Here is a 22,267-nt window from a genome sequence, read left to right on the forward strand (position 1 = left end):
CTTTAGAAAATCTCAAAAACTTTATTTTGCTTTTTTAAAACATTTTATAAATACACACAAATAAAAATTAAAATCTCACATTTGTGTCAAATAAAAAGTAGAAAAGCAGCAGGAACGCTGCAAAGGTCAAGAGGTCAACTCATCACACACTTTAACACGCAGAAGAAGAAGAGCGAAGCCGCCAAAATGACAGATTTGAACACGGCGACAGAGCACGAAGCTCTGACATCATCAACATTAATCTGAGCAGTGACTGTTCTGCCGCGCGGCGCTCGCCCTGCTGACAATAAAGTTTACAGAAGAATGAAAAACGTGTGGTTCTTTCAGCTGTTTGATTACTGCACAGGAAGTGGTGAATGTCACGTGATGTAACGGCGAGGTGAAGCCTGAGCGGCGCCGATATTGGAGTCAGTAGTTGTAGAGACGCTGGCAGGGCTGCTTGAAGTGTCCGTAGCGCCGCTCTGCAGGGCAGAAGCGTGTCTTGGTGAGGTTCTGCCTGTGAAGGGCGCCGCGGCTCAGCTTCCTGCCTTCAGCACGGCTCCTGGCACGCTGCGCCGCCGGCAGCTGGATGTTGTACGGCAGAGGAAGCCCCCAGGCGGCGAGACGCCAGGATACATGCCGCCTTACCGCCACAGGCCTGGAGAGACACACAGGAAGCCACATTATAAACCCCGCCCACCTGCCCTGCTGTCTTCTTCTGTGTTTGTAAAACTGGTTTCAGATTATCTGAATGAAAGCATCGTCAGCATCATAACCTTGAGGTTTCCTCTTCATCAGAGCCCGGCTCCTCCTCCTCGGCTCCACCCACCCCGCGTCTCATCTGGTAGACGGACATGCTCGGGTGTTCGATCAGCAGGTTCTCGAGGAGGTCCCCGTCTGGAGCCGACAGAAGCCCGTCCTCTGCATGAGGATCAGAGATGTTTAGAAGCATCGGCGCTGCAGCGTGTACACCTGAAGCAGGTTGACTTTCTCACCTGGCAGGGTAACGATGACCCAGCCCTCGTCCTCGAACTCCCGCAGCGTCTCGTGTTCTTCTCCTGCTGACTCCTGGTCCTCGCTGGCATTCCCGATAAGCTGAGCAAGAATCTTTCCGATCATCCCGACGTTTCTGACAGCACCTGTGGATAAAGAGCAGCACACAGGTGAGATCATCACAGGTAAAAAGCTTCCCTCATGACGCCGAGGCCTCAGAAACCTGAGCAGCTTGACCCCAGGTGATGTTCCACAAAGACAGGAAGCCGGGTCGTGACCTTTCACCTCCTGTTTCCACATTACTGCTCAACTGCAGTTTATAAGATCTTAAAATAATAAAACTTTATTTTCTATTAAACTGAGAACCGTTGTTCCTGTGCGTTTGTCCTGCTCACATGTTGACTGCAGCTCCGCTTCATCACGTGACCCTCAGCTTCATCATGTTTACAGAAACATCTGCGCGTGAAACACAACAGAAGTGCACGCACTCACTAACAGACACGCGCCTCTGTGCGTGCGTGAGAAACCGACCTCGGCAGGACTCCGTGTACCTCCAGCTGGAACAAGCACCCTGCCCGTGCTCAGGTACGGCGGAACAGAGACTCTAACACTAACCGCGTGCAGGTCAAAGGTCACGCGTGGGTGTAACTAAAGATTCAGACCCACCTGCTCCGATAAGTCGATGTTTTCGCCGCTTTGAAGCTTCCGGTTCTCTCTGTGCTTGTTTTCATCCACAGGTTGTTTATCTCACACAGGCTCCTCCCCCGCTGCCTCAAACGTCACCAAAATCCACCCAATCAGGCGGAGCGTATCTCACTGCATCACACGTAAACAAACAAAGCCCCGCCCCCTGCCCCGATCCTCGCACTGAGCCGAGTTCAGCCGGGCAGACCCGGCAGGCCTGAGGTCACTCCTCAGCGTACCGGTCAGGGTCAGAGGTCACCGGAAGCAGGTTATCTGCTCGCTGGGTTAACCCGCGCGCTCAGCGATCTGGAGCTCAGCAATCACAAACACGGATGAGGGTAACGTCTTTGTGGCAGTGTGACGCAACAGGAAGTAAAAATAGGAAGAAAGCGTGAAATAAAGATGCAAATAGCATAAATGTAAACATGTCAGTGATGGACGCGGAGGCTGCTCCAGCTCGCTGTGCCGGTGCTTGGACCGCGCTCTGTTTCTCTTTATGAAACGGTGATATTAGGATGCGAGGAGGTTAAATAGTCCCTCTGCTCTCAGACAGGAAACAAGACAAACAGGATTCAGACGCAGGATCAGATATGAATGTTTGTGACAGCTACAAGGTCCCGAGTCCCACATTCACCCCACTCGGGGCGTGTGTGGGACGCAGCTTCAATGAAACAAACGCTTCACATATTAAAACAAAGGGGGCGGCGCCTCCTGGTGGCAGCCGCAGGTACTGCAGGTGAGGACAGCGAGGTCCGATTTACTTCATTTTTCTTCGATTCAGCAGAAGAAGAAGAAATGAGTCAAACATAAAACACAGAAACGTCCTCTGGTCTGAAGTTCGGTAACATCCGACCAAACAAACAGCCGAAGGAGGTCAAAGCTAAACAGAATGAATACAATAAGAAAATCAAGCAGATAATTAAATATCATAATATTTAATAAAGTCAAATGTGAAGGACAGAGCGAAGTGCACAACAATTTAAAACACAACATACGAGCAACACAATGAACAATATACCACAATATCAAAACAATCTAAATCCTTATATACAGAAACGACCACAGCGCGCTGCAGGATGCTGGAAATGAACCGAGCTGACTTTCAAAACACGAAGAAAGAATTTAGTTCTTTTTTCTTTTTAATTCAAGCGACCAATGTGGAGGCTTGGGTGACGTAGCGAGCTGCAGCGACCAATCAGAACTCTCCGTGTAGAAACTTTGTTTGAAGTTTCTCCGGTCTCCGGCTTGTTTAGTGCGCATGTGCTCTTTGAGCGTATCAAACTTTGTGCGCATGCGTTCGTTAAACAAAAGTAGAGTGAGATTAGAGCGTGAGTGTTTTAACGTGAGTTCCTGAGCGGACCGGCGCACCGGACCGTCTTCTCTCCGTTTCTCCGGTTTGTGTTCAGCGAAGAAGAATCAAACAGGCTCGTGTGTTTCCTCCTTCATTGATCTGCAGAGCCGGAAGTTGTCTACAGTTTGCGGACAGTGACGGACTGAAGGTAAGCAGAATGTGTTCCGATCAGCTGTGTGACCTTTGACCTCTGCAGCCTCACACAGAGAGGGGAACGAGTCTGAGTGTTCGGTAAAAAAAAAGTCCCGAGTTCGCAGTTGAATCCAACCGGTTCAGATTATCCGACTCTGTGAATCAGACAGAGCAGCTGATGTTCACGTCCTGACTCTGTGGTTACTTCTTGTTTGCCGGTGTGCTACACCTGTCACTGCCGAGCCCGTCCCACCAAACTCCGCTCAGAAACCGTCTAATTTAAGTCCAACTGCTGTGATTGTGCCCGACGCGTTTACACGGAGCCTGTCCTGAACCCGGAGCTCTGACAGCCCCCTAAGAAACACGAAAGATAACGCAGCAGGGCCGTGGATGTGGTTTATTCGAGTAATTATAATGATCACAGGCCGTCTGATGGTTTCAGGCTGTGTTGGAAAGTAAAAGTGAAACCAAGCTGTGGTCCTTTCCGTGCCTCGCGTGTGCGTGACAGTTTTATGCAAACAGGCTGAAGGTGGATGACACTCTGCTCTTTGAATCTCACTTTTCTTTGTTACATGTCACAGTCAGCAGCTGATGGAAAACTGAAACTGGTTTTTATTTTAGGGTCAGACGTGCTGCTTCCACTTTTGTGTCTGTGCTGCATTTCTACTGTATGTTATTTCTATTCATGCGTCATCATACAGCTGCACATTTGGCACAGGTGGATGCTGGGAAAGGTGGAGGCGGAGCAGAAGGAAGAGAAGGAGACGCGAGAGAAATCGCAACCGCTGAGCAGCGTAGGCTCGGGTTGGGTGGTTTGTGTGGTCGCAGATAGACACGGAGTCAGTACACACGTGACCTCGTGTCGCACACGCGTGTGTTACTGTGACACGCTGTGTGTGACGTTAGTCACCGCTGCCTCTCTCACGGAGCTCACACACTGTTGCATCAATGATGCAGCAACCACAGAAATGCGATTAAAGATGTGACAGCTGCGACACGCTAACAGCAGATTTACCTGTGAAACTGTGACGCTGGCAGCTCACCTGTCCCAGGTGTGCGTCGCTGTGTAAGGAATAACTACTTACACTCATCTTCATTTTTGGACCTTGTTTTCAGGAAAGACACCACGTGGAGTCGCAGAGATGCCCGCCCGGATGGACGACGTCATGCGTTTGTGCTGTGAAGTGTCGGCTCACGAGGAGATCAAGGTCGCCGTGAAGAACTCCACCAAAGGGGCGATGGTGGCGGGAGGATCTGCGTTTGTGGGCGGGCTGCTCGGCGGACCTCCGGGGATCGCTGTCGGTAAGTAGAAGAAGCAGGAGGAGGAATTAAATCTGCTGATTCAGCAGAAGGAGATAAAAAGACATAAAAGGAAACAGAGGAGGACGCTGGGTTTGAGTTTGTCGGTTTAAACCTGACTGTGGACGAGGCCGCGTGTTTGCCACAGCTGTCAGAGTAATAACACGCTCTGAGGATTTGTGCTTTTTGTGGTAGAAGGCAGTAAACACGAGCAGGTTCGAGTCCTCTGCAGTAACTGCAGGTAAGAAGACGTTTGGAGGCTTTAGTTGCTGCAGTGATCACGCGGGCAGCCTCAGTAACCTGGACCAGCAAAGTCCTCCCCACACAGCAGCCATCTTGAAAGGCCTCTGGCGTTATGTAAATCGCTTTGTGTGGCCGACAGGAGAGTTAAAGCACACCTGTGTGAACGAACAGGTAAACGACCTCAGTGAAGGCAGAGCCGTTTCACATGTGTGACGATTATTTTTAACCACACGCTGAATTTAGTCGTTTGCATTGATGGAAACACAGACGCACTTTGGTCACCAAAGTTTGTAAATCTGATAACTTGAGAACGAGGCGACGCAGAGTTTAAAATTCACAGCACGGTGCGTGTACTAACATCTCATTTGATAAGAGGTCAAGGTCAGAGGTCAAGTTTTCTGAAACTCTGGCGAAGCCCATAATTCAACAGGGGAGTCACAAGTTTGTCCACCAGGAGGCTTTATGTCCTCACAGGTGCTCACATGCATGGCCTGAAAGCACACGCCTTAACACGCTCTGATCTTAACTTTTCCATAATAGATATAATATAATCAATCAATAAATGTATTGATGTGAACAGCCTGTGTTTAAAGCTTTAGACGTTTAAAGTTGGACGTCGCTGACCTCGGCCACAGCTGTTACTTAAGCCTGTTTACGCCTGTGTGTGCGCCTCTGACGCGCTGGTGTTCTTCTTCTGCGTCTCTGTCAGGCGGCGCCGTCGGCGGTCTCCTGGGCAGCTGGCTGACCAGCGGGCAGTTCAGACCTCTGCCTCAGATCCTGATGGAGCTGCCTCCCCCGCAGCAGAGGCAGCTCTACGAGTCCATCACGGCCGTCTTGGGGAACCTGGACTGGACGGACGCGGCCCAGCTCGTCTCGCTCGTGATGGGGAACTCCACCCTCCAGCAGCAGGTCGCCGCTGCCTTAATTAGCTACGTCACCAAGGAGCTGAAAGCGGAGGTGCGCTACAAGGACTGAGGGATGGTTCCACGTGGACCTGACCTTTGAACTGAATCACGGACGTCTCGCAGCTCACACAGACGAAGTTCTCAGCAATGTTTGTGCAGCACTGATGTCTTTGTTACTTTGGCTTTTTTAATCCCTGAATGGGACCAGCGTGTAATTTAATCTGGATTAGAAAATCTGCTCATTCGCACACTCTGCATCAGGGTCTTTTTAGAGTGCTCCTGCTCTCAGATTTCAAGCTTTTCATTCAATATTTGTTCAGCAGCTTTGATGACTGACAGCTCAGCTGGTACACTGTAAAATGATTACTCCCCCCGAAGACCGAGGGCTGGTACTACACCTCTGATGTTTTTTATCATGTTTTTATTGCAGCGTGTTATGACATCATTGTGACACTGCAGGACGTTGCATTGGACAAATAAAAACTGTGTTGTACAGCTCTCTGCGTCGCCTGTCACACAACGCATTTCTCATACTACTTATTTAATCTGGCTCTCTTCCACAGCATGTCTTTATCCTGTCTTCCTTCTCTCTCTCCAACCAATCACAGCAGATGGCCCCGCCCCTCCCTGAGCCTGGTTCTGCTGGAGGTTTCTTCCTGTTAAAAGGGAGTTTTTCCTTCCCACTGTCGCCAAAGTGCTGCTCATAGGGGGGCATATGATTGTTGGGTTTCTCTGTGTGTGTTATTGTAGGGTCGACCTGACAGTGTAAAGCAGCTTGAGGCGACTGTTGTTGTGATCTGTATAAATAAAATTGAATTGAAAGGTCAACATTGACCTTGGGCTTAGCCAACCTTGGTACTCGTGTCTGTCGAGGAAGACCTGGTATGTTGTTGTGAAATTTGATGATTGTGGGCAATATAAAGTTTTTACTGATCTTCATATTTGGTTGACTTTGACCCAATTTTCACCAAATCAGAAATCAGCTTCTACCAAATCTCATAAACTCAGATTTTATTCTGAGTAGAAGAGAGAAAACACATCAAATGTTTAAAATGAGAAACTCTGATGGCAGCGACACATCTGTAAAGTGGGACAGCTCCATGCTTCTTCTTCTTCAACATCAGCCTGTGATGGTCTGTGAGCTGAGGAGGGCAGCAGTCCTGGCTCTGCTGCGTCCTGTTGCTGATGCTCCAGATGTTTTCAGCTGACTCACTTCCTATGAAGCTGTGCAGCTGGAATATTGACTTCAGTAGGTAACAGAGCTACATTATGGAGCAGCTTGTGTCTGAGCAGGGAGGAACCTTTAGAAAGGTCAGTATTACAGAAGCAGGTAGCCTGATGGATTAACTGGTAGGATTGTGGGAGCGTAGGAAAGAGCTTAGCTTTGTCTTTAGACACCAGTCCCAAATCTCTTATGGTCCACGCTGGTCTCGTAGCCTGGGCGTCCTCATAAGGTCCTGTACCAAAAACAAATCCATTGCAATGAATAGCTTTAAAGAAGAGATCGTGTTCTTAGTGAGGTGAAAGGTAAACTGGACCCACGTCAGTTTGCACAGAAGATGCTCTTGTAGCTGTTGCAGAGAATTAGTGTCACGTGGACCCAACAAAGATATTTATGGACTGTTCATCTTTAATACTGGACCACATATCTTAATGCAAAGGTTATCACAGCTTAAGGGTCACAGCACACTGATCAGCAGCAGAAGGGTGTAGAGTATGGCACCAACAGGTGGGCACACCTGTCCTGACCCGGCCTCACAGGCCACAAAGCACCAATCCCTGCTTCTGTCAGTGCGGCTCATTTAAACTGGAGGAGTGATTTACCTGACACAGCTTTGCTGTTATGACACAACATTAAAATGACAAAGTAATAGTACGAGAGCGTCTCTGGCTTTGCACTGTAAAAGTCCAAAGTTCATACTTATGTGTAGGTGAGCTTCAGGGTTCAGGATCTCAGGTGTTCCTCTGCACTGCTGCACCTGGAGTCTCACTGTGACATCATTAAAACCAGTCCTGAAAGACGTGCGTATAAAGCTAAAGAAGTATCCAACCGAAGGTGTCGGCTGGCGTGAAATATCGTTTCACATTGAAAGTGAAAATTCCTAACATGTGACAGTTGTTCCGGTGTTAAGGGTCCGGTTTGGTTTGTACGAGTAAAACAGGACAAACCAGCACATTTTCAGCATTATGTACTGGATGTTTGCAGAGACAATCCAGGTAATAATGAAACTTAAGAAGAACTGGAAGCCACTTACACCTCCACCCGCCCCACAGACATCTTGATATAAAGTGGAAGCGGGATGCTCAGGTCAGTGTTTCTGTGCACAGCAGATTATCAGCTCGCACACTCAGGACAGCACGGTAAGACGTTTATTCTTATTCATGCTGCATTATTAATATGGATGTGTATTCTGTTTTAGTTCATAGGAACTTCTCGGTGATCAGTTATCATATTTTTCTCTTACAGGAGATTCACCAAGAAGATGGAAGCGAAAGATGAACATATCGAAAAACTGATTCATGAATTATCACCTGATGTAGAGAGAGAGCTGAGAAACACCTGGATGCGCCTCCTCAAAGGAACAGTTGTGACGGGAGGATGCACATTAGTATGCGCGGCTCTCTTTGGACCTGTGGGGTTTGCTGTTGGTGAGTGAATGAATGATCCAGATAAGAGGGAACTGTTCCTACAGTGGGTAATACTAAGAAAATAAAAACAAAATAAAGTCATTGTTTCTGAACAATGAGACCCTAACCCTATCTGAACAGATAACATGGAGGAGAAACACATACGGGGACAAAACCATAAATCGGATCATTTTTCTTTGGCTTTTACGAAACTTGTTCACAGTAAATATAAATCTATTATTAAACAGATAAAAATCCTCAGCTGTGTTTTCTGATGTTTTTATTTGGGATAATTCAAACACTTAACCTTTTTGTGGAAACAAGACTGGATACCAAACCTGGTTCTGACTTTCCATTCACCCTCTCTTCTGTGTCTCCTAGGTGGAGTCATTGGTGGCCTCTCCAGCTGGCTGACCAGTAAAAAGTTCAAGTCTGTGCCTGAGATCCTGGGGGAGATGACTGATGACCAGAGGAGAGAGCTCTTCAACGCAATCAGGCGACATTTACGTGGCCTGGTGTGGAAAACTGCTGAAGACCTCATTGATAAAGTGATGAGAAATCCTGATCTCAAGACCACAATTATCAATTTGTTAATCGGAATGTTAATGTGAGAACAGGCGTCTTAACATTTATGACTCTGTGTGTGTGTTGGCCTTCGTGATGGACAAACACAGTCAGTGAATTTTAACCAGACGTATTTCTCAGTTAGAAACATAAATTAGAGATAATCTGTGCCGGAGTAGAAAGTCAATGTATTTTCTTCACTCTGATTCAAATAAAAGAAAAAAACTGCTGAACATTTTTGTGTCCTTACAAATGATTTCATTCTCCTGAATAAAGTACTCCACATACTGTGCAAATGTAAAATATGGAGAATTATACTTGAAGTTGGCAGCCGGTTTTCTCAGACCAACAGCTCCTAAAGGTCAGACATCAGTTTCCTCCGGCATGTTCATCTTTAGCTCCCTGCTCGCCTTTTTGGGTTTGGAAGACAAAGAAACGTCAGAAGGTGCAGCTGAAGAACATCAACAGCACGTTTATGGAAAAAAAACGAGTGTAAAATCCACACGCAGCACATGACCAGCTTACCCACATTCAACAAACTCAGATGTTAAAGTTGTTTGAATGAAGCTGAAAGGTCAGACCAGGTGTAACCAAAGGGTGCAGTTAAAAGCAAAGGTGATAAAGAGCTTTAGGTTTCCCGTGAAATCTTAAGAACTTCGAGGTGATACACGAGATCTGAGCTGAATGTTTGGGCTGAAGTGTGTGAACAAGATGAAGCAGAAAAGCTTGTGTTTCAGTGAAACACTGAGAGTGTAATCAGACCAGTCCAGCAGAAATCCTGCAAACACTTCAGTGTGAAACCAGAGAGAAGACAGGATGTCCATTCTGAGGTCTGCAATTTCTCTGTACCATTACACTGCGCACTGACTGAGAATACAAGTATCTGAACTTGTTCTTCAGGTTTTTACATTAAATGGAACATTTAAAGGTAATCCATTCTGCTCATTTAAGCTCCGGTTCACAGTCTGTATCTGATCCTGGGCCTCAGTGCAACCACTCAGCTCATTGCATCTGAAAGAAGCGCTTTTAGCTCCTCCCCCTACCTTCCTGTCATGTTTGGGTCAAATCTGACCAATTTACAAATGATAAAACCCATAAATATTGTGTTTTACATCCGATTGCCTATGGGTCTTATGACATCCTCCACAGTATGCACTATATGAAAGTGATAAGCACCTCTTTAGTTGAATTTTGAACGTTTTAATCAACTTTGTTACATCTCTAATGTTCCCGGCCATAGAAAACACCATAGAAAATGAATTGGAATCCAACCTCCACCCCATTTGGCCTCCAACCCCCTGAATGGCCCACTGAACTGACGTTTCTTATGTTAATTTAAGAGCTGTTAAGACTAACTGGTCAATTGTGACCAGAACACTAAAGTAGGGTGGGTGTTGGGTCTAAACTTAGACCCCACTGACCCTGGGACTTATTCCCGTGAAGGACATGCATGTGAGAATGTGTGTGTGCACGTGTGCAAGAATGTCTGTGTGTGTCTCTGTGTGCGTGACTTCCTGATCACAACTGTTTCTAACAACATCCTGGTCATAAAGAGGGTAATCTCCCCCACACCCAATGTATGGTTCAATTCCTGTATTGGTTCACCATACACAACACAGTGAAGCCATAAAAAGGGCAGGAAGCTTACCAAACATGAAACAAACCTTCACAAGGATCAGAATCAGAATCAGAATCAGAAAGGGTTTTATTGCCAAATGTTGAGCAGGTTTACAACATTAGGAAATTGCTGCGGTACTTAGTGCAAACATACTGTCAGATAACGCTTAAATAGACATAAAAATAAGACTTAAAAGTGCTAAGAAGATAGATATATACATGAGTGCAGGTGGTGATCAGTGCCAAACATGGAATGATGCAGTGAACACAGCGTAGGGTCATGTGTTAGTGGTGGGAACAGTCATGTGGTTATTGTTCATGTGTCCAACAGCAGAGGGGAAGAAACTGTTCTTATGGCGAGAGGTTCTGGTGCGAATGGACCGGAGCCTCCTGCCTGAGGGGAGCAGGTCAAACAGACTGTGTCCAGGGTGAGAAGGGTCAGCTGAGATCCGAGCTGCACGCCGCAATGTCCTGGAGGTGTACAGGTCCTGCAAAGATGGGAGTCTGCAGCCAATCACCTTCTCAGCAGAGCGCACAACACGCTGCAGTCTCTGTTTGTCCCTGATAGTGGCTCCAGCGTACCACACGGTGATGGAGGAGGTGAGGATGGACTCGATGATTGCAGTGTAGAACTGCATCATCGTCCGTGTTGGCAGGTTGAATTTCTTCAGCTGCCTCAGGAAGTACATCCTCTGCTGGGCTTTCTTAATGACGGAGGTGATGGTGGGCTCCCACTTCAGGTCCTGGGTGATGGTGGTACCCAGGAAGCGGAATGAGTCCACAGAGGTGATGGGGGTGTCAGTCAGGATGATGGGGGGGAGTGGAGCTGTGTGCTTCCTGAAGTCCACAATAATCTCCACTGTCTTCTGGGCATTCAGCACCAGGTTGTTGTGGCTGCACCAGGACACCAGACGTTCAACCTCCCTCCTGTAGGCAGACTCATCCCCGTCCGAGATGAGTCCAATAACGGTGGTGTCATCTGCAAACTTGATTAGCTTGACAGACTGGTGGGTGGAGGTGCAGCAGTTGGTGTACAGGGAGAAGAGCAGAGGAGAAAGAACACAGCCCTGAGGGGAGCTGATGGTCCGGGAGTCCGAGACATTCTTTCCCAGCCTCACGTGCTGCTTCCTGTCCGTCAGGAAGTCAGTGATCCACCGGCAGATGGGATCAGGCACATTCATCTGGGAAAGCTTGTCTCGGAGATGGTCTGGAAGGATGGTGTTGAAGGCAGAGCTGAAGTCCACAAACAGGATCCTGGCGCAGGTTCCTGGGGAGTCCAGATGCTGCAGGATGAAGTGTAGGGCCATGCTGATGGCGTCGTCTACAGACCTGTTGGCTCTATATGCAAACTGCAGGGGGTCCAGGAGGGGGGCCGTGAGGGTCTTGAGATAGGAGAGAACCAGGCGCTCAAAAGACTTCATGACCACAGATGTCAGAGCCACGGGTCTGTAGTCATTTAGTCCAGTAATCCTAGGTTTCTTGGGGACAGGGATTATGGTAGAGGACTTGAAGCAGGCAGGCACATGACATGCCTGCAGTGAGGAGTTGAAAATGCCAGAAAACACTGTGGATTTACTTCCAATATTTGTCGCATTTGCAGCAAATTTACTACAGACTTTGATCAGGAAAGTGAGCCGGCGCACTCGTGCGTCTGAGAAGACGCGGACTGCAAACTGCTCTTCCTGGGATCTTCCTTTCCAACGTACGCTCACTCCGGAATAAGATGGACGAGCTGGCCCTGATGAGAAGCATGAACAGAGACTTTGCCTCCTCCTGTGTCTTATAGATGTGCTTGTGATAAAACACTACAGCCTCCCCAGAACCTCGAGAGGCTGGGGAGGGGGACAAAGGAATTCCTTTGATCACAGAGTTGAAACAATGTAGAGATGGTAAGCATAAAAATGACAACATTTAACAATTCACTTTAACAGTGGGGGTGCACACAACAAGGGGGTTAAGAAAAAGTACTCATGATTGGCTGCTCCTCACAAAAAAACACCTTCACCTCTCTGTGACAACATCCAGAACAAAGAGTTAAGTCTGTGAAGGTTCTCAGTCATCCAGGTCATCGTAGTCAAAGGCGCTTGCAAAGAAAAGCGTCTGGACTTCTTTAAGTTGCTTGAAGATGTTTCACCTCTCATCCGAGAAGCTTCTTCAGTTCTAAGGTCAAATGGTGGAGAGTCCCAGATATAAACCTAGTGGGAGTTTCCCCCCACAGAGGGACAAAAGGACCCCCTGATGATCCTCTAATCGCCTGAGCCAAGGTGTGAAACTGGGTGTGGGTCCCAATCAGGATCAATGACATCCCGGTGCATTTCAGACCCAGCAACACGCTCAGACACAAACACCCGAAAGACAAAACTCCAACACACAGACTTAACAATGTGGTGTTTGCTGTACAGTGCAGCGAGGAATGACCAGACCTCTACATTGGAGAGACCAAACAGCCACTTCACAAGCGCATGGCACAACACAGAAGAGCCACCTCCACAGCAGTCCATCTGCATCTTAAGGTCAAAGGTCACTCTTTTGAGGATGCCAATGTTCACATTTTGGACAGAGAGGACAGATGGTTTGAAAGAGGAGTGAAGGAAACCTTTTATGTGCACTGTGAGCGACCATCTTTGAACAGAGGCGGTGGTTTACGACACCAACTGTCTGCCATCTATAATCCAGTTTTGAGATCCCTCCCCAGACGCCTTAACGCCCACTCACATCCTGGGCCATCTGACCTCAGGAATTCGCATGATAAGGTGGAGCCAGGTTTCACAATGAACTCACTCGAACCCTGGCTGATTGTGACCCACACCCAGTTTCATTCCTTGGCTCAGGCGATTAGAGGATCATCAGGGGGTCCTTTTGTCCCTCTGTGGGGGGTATCTCCCACTAGGTTTAAATCTGGGACTCTCCACCATTTGACCTTAGAACTGAAGAAGCTTCTTGGATGAGAGGTGAAACGTCTTCAAGCAACTTAAGGTGTCCAGACGCTTTTCTTTCCAAGCTCCTTAGACAACAAAGAGTTAACAAAAAAGTGCTGAGAGCAGGAAATACTGTTCGTACATGGAGCTCGATATTAGAACTTCTGGTCATGTCACACAAGTTATCAGGACACAAACATTAACAGGAAGTCTTTTAAAGGTGTAGCTGAGCCAACATTAAAATGACAGCGTAATACTACGGGAGCATTTCTGGTCCTGCACTTCAGGGTTCAGGATCTCAGGTGTTGCACCTGGAATCTACACTGTGACATCATTAAAACCAGGCACAGGCCCTCCAAGGCCTATCTCCCCTCACCACACTCCCTGCTGGTAACTGATGCCCTCAGGGGTTGCGTTGGTGGTTCTTGGTGTCCGGGGCTGGGCGCTCAGGTATGTACCAGCTCACTCCCAGTGACTACTTGGCGGGGCCTGGTGCCTGTTGCTCGGTCAGGCCTCTTCCGGGGCAAAGGGGGCCCTCGGGCCTCCAGCCTCTGGGCCTGTGGCTCGGTTCACTCTGGCACAGCTGGCTGCCTGCAGAGCCGGCAGGCAGCTCTCCTCAGCTCTTCCCAGGAGGGTGGCACGGATGCTCCTCCGGTGGTCCTCCTTGGGCTCTCGCACTCTGGGGCCTCTGGATGCCTGCAGCCTGGATCTCCTCCATGCCTTCTTCATGCCCTGGGGGACGGGGCTATGGCTCTCTACATCCTCTAGCAGACCATTACATGTGGAAACCTTTTGAATACAAGCGCGCTGATCCACACAGGTGTTCACTGTTCATAGACATAAACTACACCTTTATTGGCTGCTACCTCAAAGCACATTGTGCGCTGTCGGTCCTGCGTGCTACAAAACAACATTCAATATTTAGTATTTACTGCTGTTTACACTTGGCTAGATTAACGTGATGGTGTTGTGTTTAGTATGTTGCTTTGTTGTTTTTGCTTGTTTTCTCTTCTTTTTCTCTCAACAGGTGATCCAGGAGGTTTTTTTTCTCTTCTTTCTCTTTTTAAGTGCCCTTTCTCACTGTCCCTCTTCCCTTCTGTTTTTGTTTTCCTTCATCTTTCTTTCTCCCTTTCCTGTCCCTCAGTCATGTCTGTCCCGTCTGTAAAACTGAAAATAAAATAAAATAAATAATAACAACAAAGGTCGATCAAATGGACCAATACGGCAAGGCCGTGATGGTCCATTTGGCAAAGTAAATCCATTGGGTCTCCTTGTTGGTCTTCAGACAACAATTCTGACGGCTAAAGAACCAAATGGGACAGGCGAAAAAAAAAAAAAAAAAAGAAATCATGAGAAACGCATCAGGGCTTCTTGTTTATCAGCTTTACAGAGAAAAATGCCTTAGAGACGCATCATACTTCACAGTTTATCCCAAAATGATGTATTGAACATATGTTTTCAGGTTTGAAGCAATTGATCTGGGCTATGCTTGGTAGAGGTATAATGCCAGTTACAAATCTCTCAACATGTGTACACCGTGCACCAATTTTGACAGAAAATACACAAACTGATACGAGGCTTTTTCCATCTTGTGGGGCTTACAAAAAAAAAGAAAGAAAGAAAAACACCCAGTCCTGAAAGACGTGCGTATAAAGCTAAAGAAGTATCCAACCGAAGGTGTCGGCTGGCGTGAAATATCGTTTCACATTGAAAGTGAAAATTCCTAACATGTGACAGTTGTTCCGGTGTTAAGGGTCCGGTTTGGTTTGTACGAGTAACACGAGATAAACCAGTCCAGTAACGTCCTGAAGAAATGAAACCGATGTGCTAATATGGTAAATGGGTTTATATTAAGACACTAATGAACACTGGCAGGGTCCTTAAACCTCACAGAGTGGGTAACGTGATCACACAGGTTTGGATGTTTGGAGCGTCTGTTGGAAGCACCGAGACGCCGTAAACACCTACAGTTCAGAAGCACACGGCACAGATGTGACTCGATCAGGGTACTTTCATTTCTTATTGTCTCAAAAACGATTATGATACCAACTCATCTGTTAGTCAGTGAATGAATGAACTAAACAAAATGCTGGTCACCAAGTCAGAGCTTCAGGTTTCCGGTAAATGCCAGGCGCTGCTCCAGAAAGCAGGTTTATCAGATTCTTTCTGTTTCTGTTCCAGAAGAGCCAATCAGAGTCTTCAGTCGGCTCTGATCGTGTTCATCCAACATTTGTAGTGAAAGAAGCCGGGCTGTGCGCAGCAGTCTGTAAGAGTTACCATCAGAGGCTGCTGTTGAATCCATCTCCCCCGCTGAGCTGCATCATTTATTTGTGTTCATCAGCACTGGCTCTCTGTGCCTCCAGCCTCTTATTTTAACCACGTGCCGTGCTATCCACCGCCCCCTGCTGACCGTTAAAAAGAGTGCAGGTTTAAGGACCTTCAGTTTTGGCTTTACTCTTCAGACGCTGATGAGTTTAGCTCTTGTTCCTGAACAGAAACCTGGAGTTTCATCTCAGGATGAAAACCCTCAGATATTTACCTGAACCTGGTCTCTGGAATGAGCCCACAAACAAAAGCAGACGTCTGCGAGTGAAAAATTCCCAGTGTGTTCTTCCAGCATTCACAGAGACAACAGCCGACATCAGTGATGTCAGGGCGGAGTGATGGTGCTGGATCCTTCTGTCAAACTGAGACGAGACAAACCGCTCCAGTAACATTCAGCAAAAAGTGAAGAATAAAAGGTGTTTTTGTGTCAGCGCGACAGAAGAGTGTGAATTTAGACCCTGGTGTGAAGCTGAAATCCAGCTGAGCACACATCTGTGCTTATCTGTAACTTTAAATTCATTTCACTTTTACTGCACGGCACCAATTCACAACTGCAGTCGCCTCCAGCAGCTTTAAACTGTAAGGCTGTAAAGACCCTGCAACGCTGGAGAGGAACCCAACAATCAGACGATGCTCATGAGCAGCACCTGGAGTGGAGGCTGAGGGAGGGGCAGCCAAAAGGCCAACAGAGCTCCTGAGCTCAAACTACAAAGCTTCAAATCATTTCAGACATTTTGCAGTCACTGATGAAAGTATTGCAGTATTCATAGTTGTATGATGGAAATAATGAAACTGAAACTCACACACTGACACCTCACACACAAACACACACCTGCTATAAAGGTGTGTGTTTGTGCTCGTGCTTCATTCCTCTCAGGACAGCAAAGGTAAGAAACATAGATCATTACAGCTTTTCTGTCTTTCTGCTACTTGTCACTTAAACTTGATCAGTCATTGTTGATCGCACCAGCTGATCCATGTCGTCTATATTAGCTTATTTTAACTTTCACTGCTGTGGACGAGTCAGGAGTGCTTTTTAAAAGTTCGTGACATGAATCAACTTAACAGTCAAAAATATTATCAATGATTACAAATAAATCTGAATATTTTTCTTCTGATTAAATATTAGACTGAACGTCTGCTGCTTGGACCTTACAGGCCTGATGTGATTTGCTGCTTTATGAATAAAACTGAATTTGTTCTGACAGTAAAATTACATCACAGTTACATCCAGGCAGAAACTGACAGAATTTTACCCAAATACTTCATCAGTAAGATGAACGACAAAATAAAAAAAGATCTCCAACAACTGCTCGACAAATTATGGTCTGAGCCAGATCTCAAGGTCACCATGAAGAACTCGGTGAAAGGAGGAATTAAGACCGGAGGATGTGCGGTTGTTGGTGGGCTGGTTGGTGGACCTCCGGGGTTTGCTGTGGGTGAGTACATCAATTATCCATTTGTGAAGCAGACATTAAAGCAGCTGATGATCGGGCCAAATGAAACGAAAGAATCGAGGACACAGTGAGAACTTGGACAAAATCAATCAGATTTTTTATTTTATTGGGTTATTGGACTGATAGACTGCCATGTTCAAAAAATCTATAGGTATGTGGAATTGGGAGGAAACGATCCCTCACACAGAGCTTTAACTTCTCAACTTCAAAAATATAAACTGCTGTATGTGAACTTTTTGTCCATTTAAGTGCAGATCAGCAAACTGTGAGCGGTAAACTTTGAGTCTCCATCGCTCTGCTCTCTGCTGGGAACTGTTGAACCAAACCAACACATAAGTTGCAATGAAGTGAAAATTCTTTGAAGCTTTGTGGAGTTGAGGGGACCGAAGCATTTTAGCAGTCATGCGATGAACTTGAACCTCAGTCCCATCAGATATAATTTACTCTCAGTCTCCTCTGATGTTTTTAACGAACACCTTTTATTGCTTGTAATGCACAGACACACCAACAGAGGGCAGTAATATCTCTTCAACATACATTGTAAAATTACTATTACAACATCCTCTTCAAGACAGGCAGAAATATTTCTAACTGGAAACTTGATTCAAATAATCCGTCAAAAATATAACACGAATCAACACAGTGGCCATTTCCATGGTGAGGAATGAAGAGAAACAGCTCCTAAAGCAACATATGTGACTCTCCATCCACCCTCTTGTCTTCCAGGTGCAGCCATCGGAGGCATCTACAGCTGGAAGACCAGTGACGATTTCAAGCCTCTGCCTCAGATCCTGCGCGAGATGCCTCCTGCTCAATTGGACGAGCTCCTTAAATCAGTCATGGCTATTTTAGTTCATCTGAAATGGGAAACTGTAGAGGGCCTCATTGATTATGTGATGAAAGACATTCCTCTCAAGAAAGCAATCATTGATGAGTTAAAGCGCAGGGTGAAAACTTTAACCTGAGAACAGGTGTGCCGTGAGTTCTGGCTGCCTGCAGACTTTTCATGACAGTCAGGTCTCTGTGAATAAAGAGGTTTCATGTTGAACCCTGAAGCACACAGAGGAGAGAAAATCTTTCTTCATCTTTTTCAAATAAAACAAACTGATGAGCCTTTTTGTGTTTCCACAAATGTTCGCATTATAATGATTGAAGGTGCAGCGCTGCACGTGTACATTATGGATGTACACGTGGAGCCGACGATGATGCTGAAAGACCCGATGAAGTGATACAAGCTGCCGGTTCAGTTTAAGATCTACTTGAAACTGTAGGTAGAGTAGGTTGAAATCAAAGTCACGCACATACTGAACAAAATGACTTTGGGAGTTATAATTCGAGTACCATCTGCAAATTTATTTATTTCATATTTTTGTATTCGTGATAAAACTTGTCACATTTGTTTAACGCAGCATGACAGTTACATGGAAATAACATTTTCTTTTCTGTCTTTGTGACTCAAAATTTCATGTTAAAAGTTTCTCTACATGCGGGGGTGTCGTACCACGGTGGCTATCCCCGACGGGATCTAGCACGCGCTGGGCAGGGAGAGTGGACCCAGCTGACTCCGCCTCCATTACAACCAACTAGAGGTGGAAGTGACGTTTGACTTTAGTGAAAAGGTGAAAGATGAGTGTCGTTACACTGTGGTTCAGTCTGTGGGTTACAACAGAAAATTATACATTTATTGTTCTCACCTGTTATCGGACGGGATAAATTAAAAAACAAAAACAGGACAGTTTGGCTGATAATTATTTGGATCCCACTGAAACTGTCTAAACCAGCGGTGCCCAACCTTTTTTGCATTACGGACCGGTTTAAATCCGACAGTATTTTCACAGACCGGCCTTTAAGGTGTCGCGGATAAATACAACAAAATAAAACCAGTACCGGTACCAAAAAAGATTTATTCATAACACACGTGAAAAGACCCAGGGAACCAAGTTAATGATAAAAACGATAAAAACCTTAAAAACCATAGCCAACCAAGTTCAGCTTTCGTGGCCCGGTCCATGGCCTGGGGGTTGGGGACTGCAGCTCCAAAGAGCTCCAAAACTTCAGGAGTAGTTAGTCACTATAAGAAGTGTTTGTTAACTGAAAATCAAGAATGATGGATGCCATTTGTCCCTGATTTGGAAAGCCCGCTCGCAACGCATGGGAAACAAATCCTGTCAGGGATACTTAGCGTGGAACGACACGGGCACAGCTTGGAGGCTCAGCATGACCTTGAAACTTTCAACTAACCACACCAAAGTAAGCCGAGCTATGTCAAAGCTCGCAAACCCCCCAAAATTCCTTCAGAGGAACAACAACATGAAGGTGCTACTAACAGGATGGTAGCGTTAAGAGAGTTGAGGACGCTTGGCTCGCAGTTTAAGTCCAGCATTGACAGCATTGGTAAAATGGGTGAGATGACCACCTGTGTCACAACACACCAGTTTGAGAGATCGAGCAGAAAGTAGAGCGCCGCCGCCTGCAGACAGAAGAACCTGAAGAACGTCTGGAGAGCAGCAGTGGCGAATTAGCAAAAGCAATGGAGCAAACTGCCTGGTCGAGGTGTGGCATGAACCGAATCCTGGAAAAGTGGAATACTCGTGTCACTATAGTACATTAAAAACTTGCTCCCCCATAGATTACTTCCCTGTGTCAAGAGAGCTGTTATCACAAATGAAAAACTGCTGGCACAGCTGTATAGTTATAAGTGACCATGGTCCTGTCTGTTAGCATTTACGGGTGGGTGGCTGTGGCTCAGGTGGAAGAGCAGATCATCTACTGATTAGAAGGCTGGTGGTTCGATCCTTGGCTTCCCCGGTCTGCATGTCAGATATCCTTGGGCAAGATACTGACCCCAAGCTGCCCTCTGATGCGCTCATCGGACTGTGACTGTAGATGAGTTTGCACTTGTGAATGCATGAATGAGGCATGTTGTATAGAGCGCTTTGAGTACTCCAGGAGAGCAGAAAAGCACTCTATAAGAATCAGACCATTTATATAGACGGAACAAAACGCTGAATTTATTACATACGTTAAAACCAGAACAGCATCGATTTTGGATCAAATACTGGCCAAACTAGTACCAACATAAGCTGGGAGGAGAGGAGAATTAATCAGCTTTACAAGCTCCAACATTTAAAGAGAAAAAATGAAATGGAAATTTCAGGAAAACAGATTAAACTCTTGGAACTTCAGCTTATTAAAAATAAAGACTACAACTACTCAAATCAACTTACTTCTTTTGACAGCAAAATATAACAAGTTACCCACTGACAAAGCGGAGAAAAAGCTCGCTCTGGCTCAAAACATCTTATTACAATCAAGGAGAAAAGGCTGGCAATGGGCACGGAGAACTCAGACATCACAGTCTGAGACAGCAATTAGGATAATTCTTCAGGAAACCTAATAATAGACCCCCTAGAAACTTACAGTAGTTTTAAGGAACACCACACAGATCAGAATGTCTCAATTTGACCAAAACACATTTATCAGTCATTTGCAATTTCACACAATGATGATGAAAATTTTTTTTTATTTATACAGCACCAAATCACAGCAGCAGTCTCCTCAAGGTGCTTTATACTGAAAACCCCCAACAATCATATGAGCCCATGAAAGCACTTTGGCGACAGTGGGAAGGAAAAACTCCCTTTTAACAGGAAGAAACCTCCGGCAGAACCAGGCTCAGGGAGGGGCGGGGCCATCTGCTGTGATTGGTTGGGGTGAGAGAAGGAAGACAGGATAAAGACATGCTGTGGAAGAGAGACAGAGGTTAATAACAGATATGATTCAATGCAGAGAGGTCTGTTAACACATAGTGAGTGAAGAAGAAACACCCAGTGCATCATGGGAATCCCCGGCAGCCTACGTCTATTGCAGCATAACTAAGGGAGGATTCAGGGTCACCTGGTCCAGCCCTAACTATATGCTTCAGCAAAGAGGAAAGTTTGAAGCCTAATCTTGAAAGTAGAGATAGTGTCTGTCTCCTGAATCCAAACTGGAAGCTGGTTCCACAGAAGAGGGGCCTGAAAACTGAAGGCTCTGCCTCCCATTCTACTTTTAAGAAAGCAGTCTTACATAAGGTGGAAAGATTAAATCTAGTTATAAAAACCCTTTTTATCAGTTCAACATAGGACTTAATTATCCAACCACTGATGTTAAATCAACTGACAAACTATGACCGTTTATTGAAGTAAGTCAAAGAAACACCTGAGCAATGGATAACTATGCCCATATCACCGATCAATGTTAAAATGTTAATGTCCAAAATGTTTAAAACAAACAAAAACCCCACTAGTGACAGGTGGTATAAAGCCCACCACCCCTGTATCTCTTGGTCTCCCCAGTATGGACAAATACAGTTTGGACGTCAGCAGGAAGATCGGGTGGTGGCTTTAAAATATGGTTTGAGAGGAGCGTGAGGAGGATAGGTCTTTATCTAAATGGCAGCTTTCTAACATTTAATCAACGTTGTCAAACTTATAACAACACTAAAAAGATATTTTTTTTAAAATTACAGTTAAGACACTTGATTTGATCTAAACATATGCCTTCAACACCACTATCCAATCTCACACTCCGTAAGAAAAACCCCACCATCGATCAGTTGGAGGCGTGGAGACGGGATATTCTGGAAAACATACAAGAAACAAAGGCTCGTTTAAAATCTCACAAACAGCCAGAGTCCAGAGAGTCTGGAATCCGAGACATTCCAGACTCATGTTGGAGACTTTCAGGAGAAAAAGGCTTCTTCACTCTGTATGGGACCGGTCAACACTGAAGAAACACTGGAAGACGTTAAAGTATAGTTAGGGCTGGATCAGGTGACCCCGAATCCTCCTTTAGGTGTAGGCTGCCGGGGATTCCCATGATGCACTGGGTGTTTCTTCTTCACTCACTATGTGTTAACAGACCTCTCTGCATTGAATCATATCTGCTATTAACCTCTGTCTCTCTTCCACAGCATGTCTTTATCCTGTCTTCCTTCTCTCACCCCAACCAATCGCAGCAGATGGCCCCGCCCCTCCCTGAGCCTGGTTCTGCTGGAGGTTTCTTCCTGTTAAAAGGGAGTTTTTCCTTCCCACTGTCGCCAAAGTGCTGCTCATAGTGGGTCATATGATTGTTGGGTTTTCTCTGTATGTATTATTGCAGGGTCGACCTTACAGTATAAGCACCTTGAGA

At 46.0% G+C, this 22,267-nt stretch overlaps 3 protein-coding genes and 1 long non-coding RNA gene across 6 annotated transcripts; 3 read left to right on the plus strand and 1 right to left on the minus strand.

Moving 5' to 3' along the window:
• Position 1: 1 nt before the first annotated feature.
• LOC309714215 (tumor protein p53-inducible nuclear protein 1) lies at positions 2-1,746 on the minus strand. Of its 2 annotated transcripts, none has more exons than XM_082546486.1 (4): positions 1,639-1,746; positions 975-1,118; positions 756-900; positions 2-637 (listed from the first exon to the last, which is right to left on the minus strand). In XM_082546486.1, exons 2-4 carry the CDS (start codon positions 1,096-1,098, stop codon positions 409-411), a joined length of 498 nt encoding a protein of 165 aa, XP_082402612.1. In that variant the 5' UTR covers positions 1,099-1,118; positions 1,639-1,746; the 3' UTR covers positions 2-408. The 2 variants fall into 2 exon arrangements, with proteins under 2 accessions (XP_082402612.1, XP_082402613.1); XM_082546487.1 differs by lacking the exon at positions 1,639-1,746 and adding an exon at positions 1,368-1,612.
• A 101-nt stretch (positions 1,747-1,847) lies between these two features.
• On the plus strand, positions 1,848-6,084 carry LOC309714331 (protein C19orf12 homolog). The gene is made up of 3 exons (XM_082546665.1): positions 1,848-3,155; positions 4,256-4,441; positions 5,391-6,084. Exons 2-3 carry the CDS (start codon positions 4,282-4,284, stop codon positions 5,654-5,656), a joined length of 426 nt encoding a protein of 141 aa, XP_082402791.1. The 5' UTR covers positions 1,848-3,155; positions 4,256-4,281; the 3' UTR covers positions 5,657-6,084.
• Positions 6,085-7,833: 1,749 nt separating this feature from the next.
• Positions 7,834-9,013, plus strand: LOC309711510. Its single transcript, XR_014277991.1, has 3 exons — positions 7,834-7,947; positions 8,054-8,235; positions 8,596-9,013. It is a non-coding gene; the product is annotated as an uncharacterized lncRNA (long non-coding RNA).
• Positions 9,014-16,450: 7,437 nt separating this feature from the next.
• Positions 16,451-18,107, plus strand: LOC309711566 (protein C19orf12-like). Of its 2 annotated transcripts, XM_082541968.1 has the most exons (3): positions 16,451-16,525; positions 16,976-17,077; positions 17,822-18,107. In XM_082541968.1, the coding sequence occupies exons 2-3, from the start codon at positions 16,990-16,992 to the stop codon at positions 18,058-18,060; spliced, it is 327 nt and encodes a 108-aa protein (XP_082398094.1). In that variant the 5' UTR covers positions 16,451-16,525; positions 16,976-16,989; the 3' UTR covers positions 18,061-18,107. The 2 variants fall into 2 exon arrangements, with proteins under 2 accessions (XP_082398094.1, XP_082398095.1); XM_082541969.1 differs by lacking the exon at positions 16,451-16,525 and having other exon boundaries at positions 16,949-17,077.
• The last annotated feature ends 4,160 nt before the right edge of the window (positions 18,108-22,267 follow it).

The sequence above is a fragment of the Aulonocara stuartgranti genome (genome assembly GCF_965226115.1).
Source record: "Aulonocara stuartgranti genome assembly, chromosome: 1".
Taxonomy (NCBI): Eukaryota; Metazoa; Chordata; class Actinopteri; order Cichliformes; family Cichlidae; genus Aulonocara; species Aulonocara stuartgranti.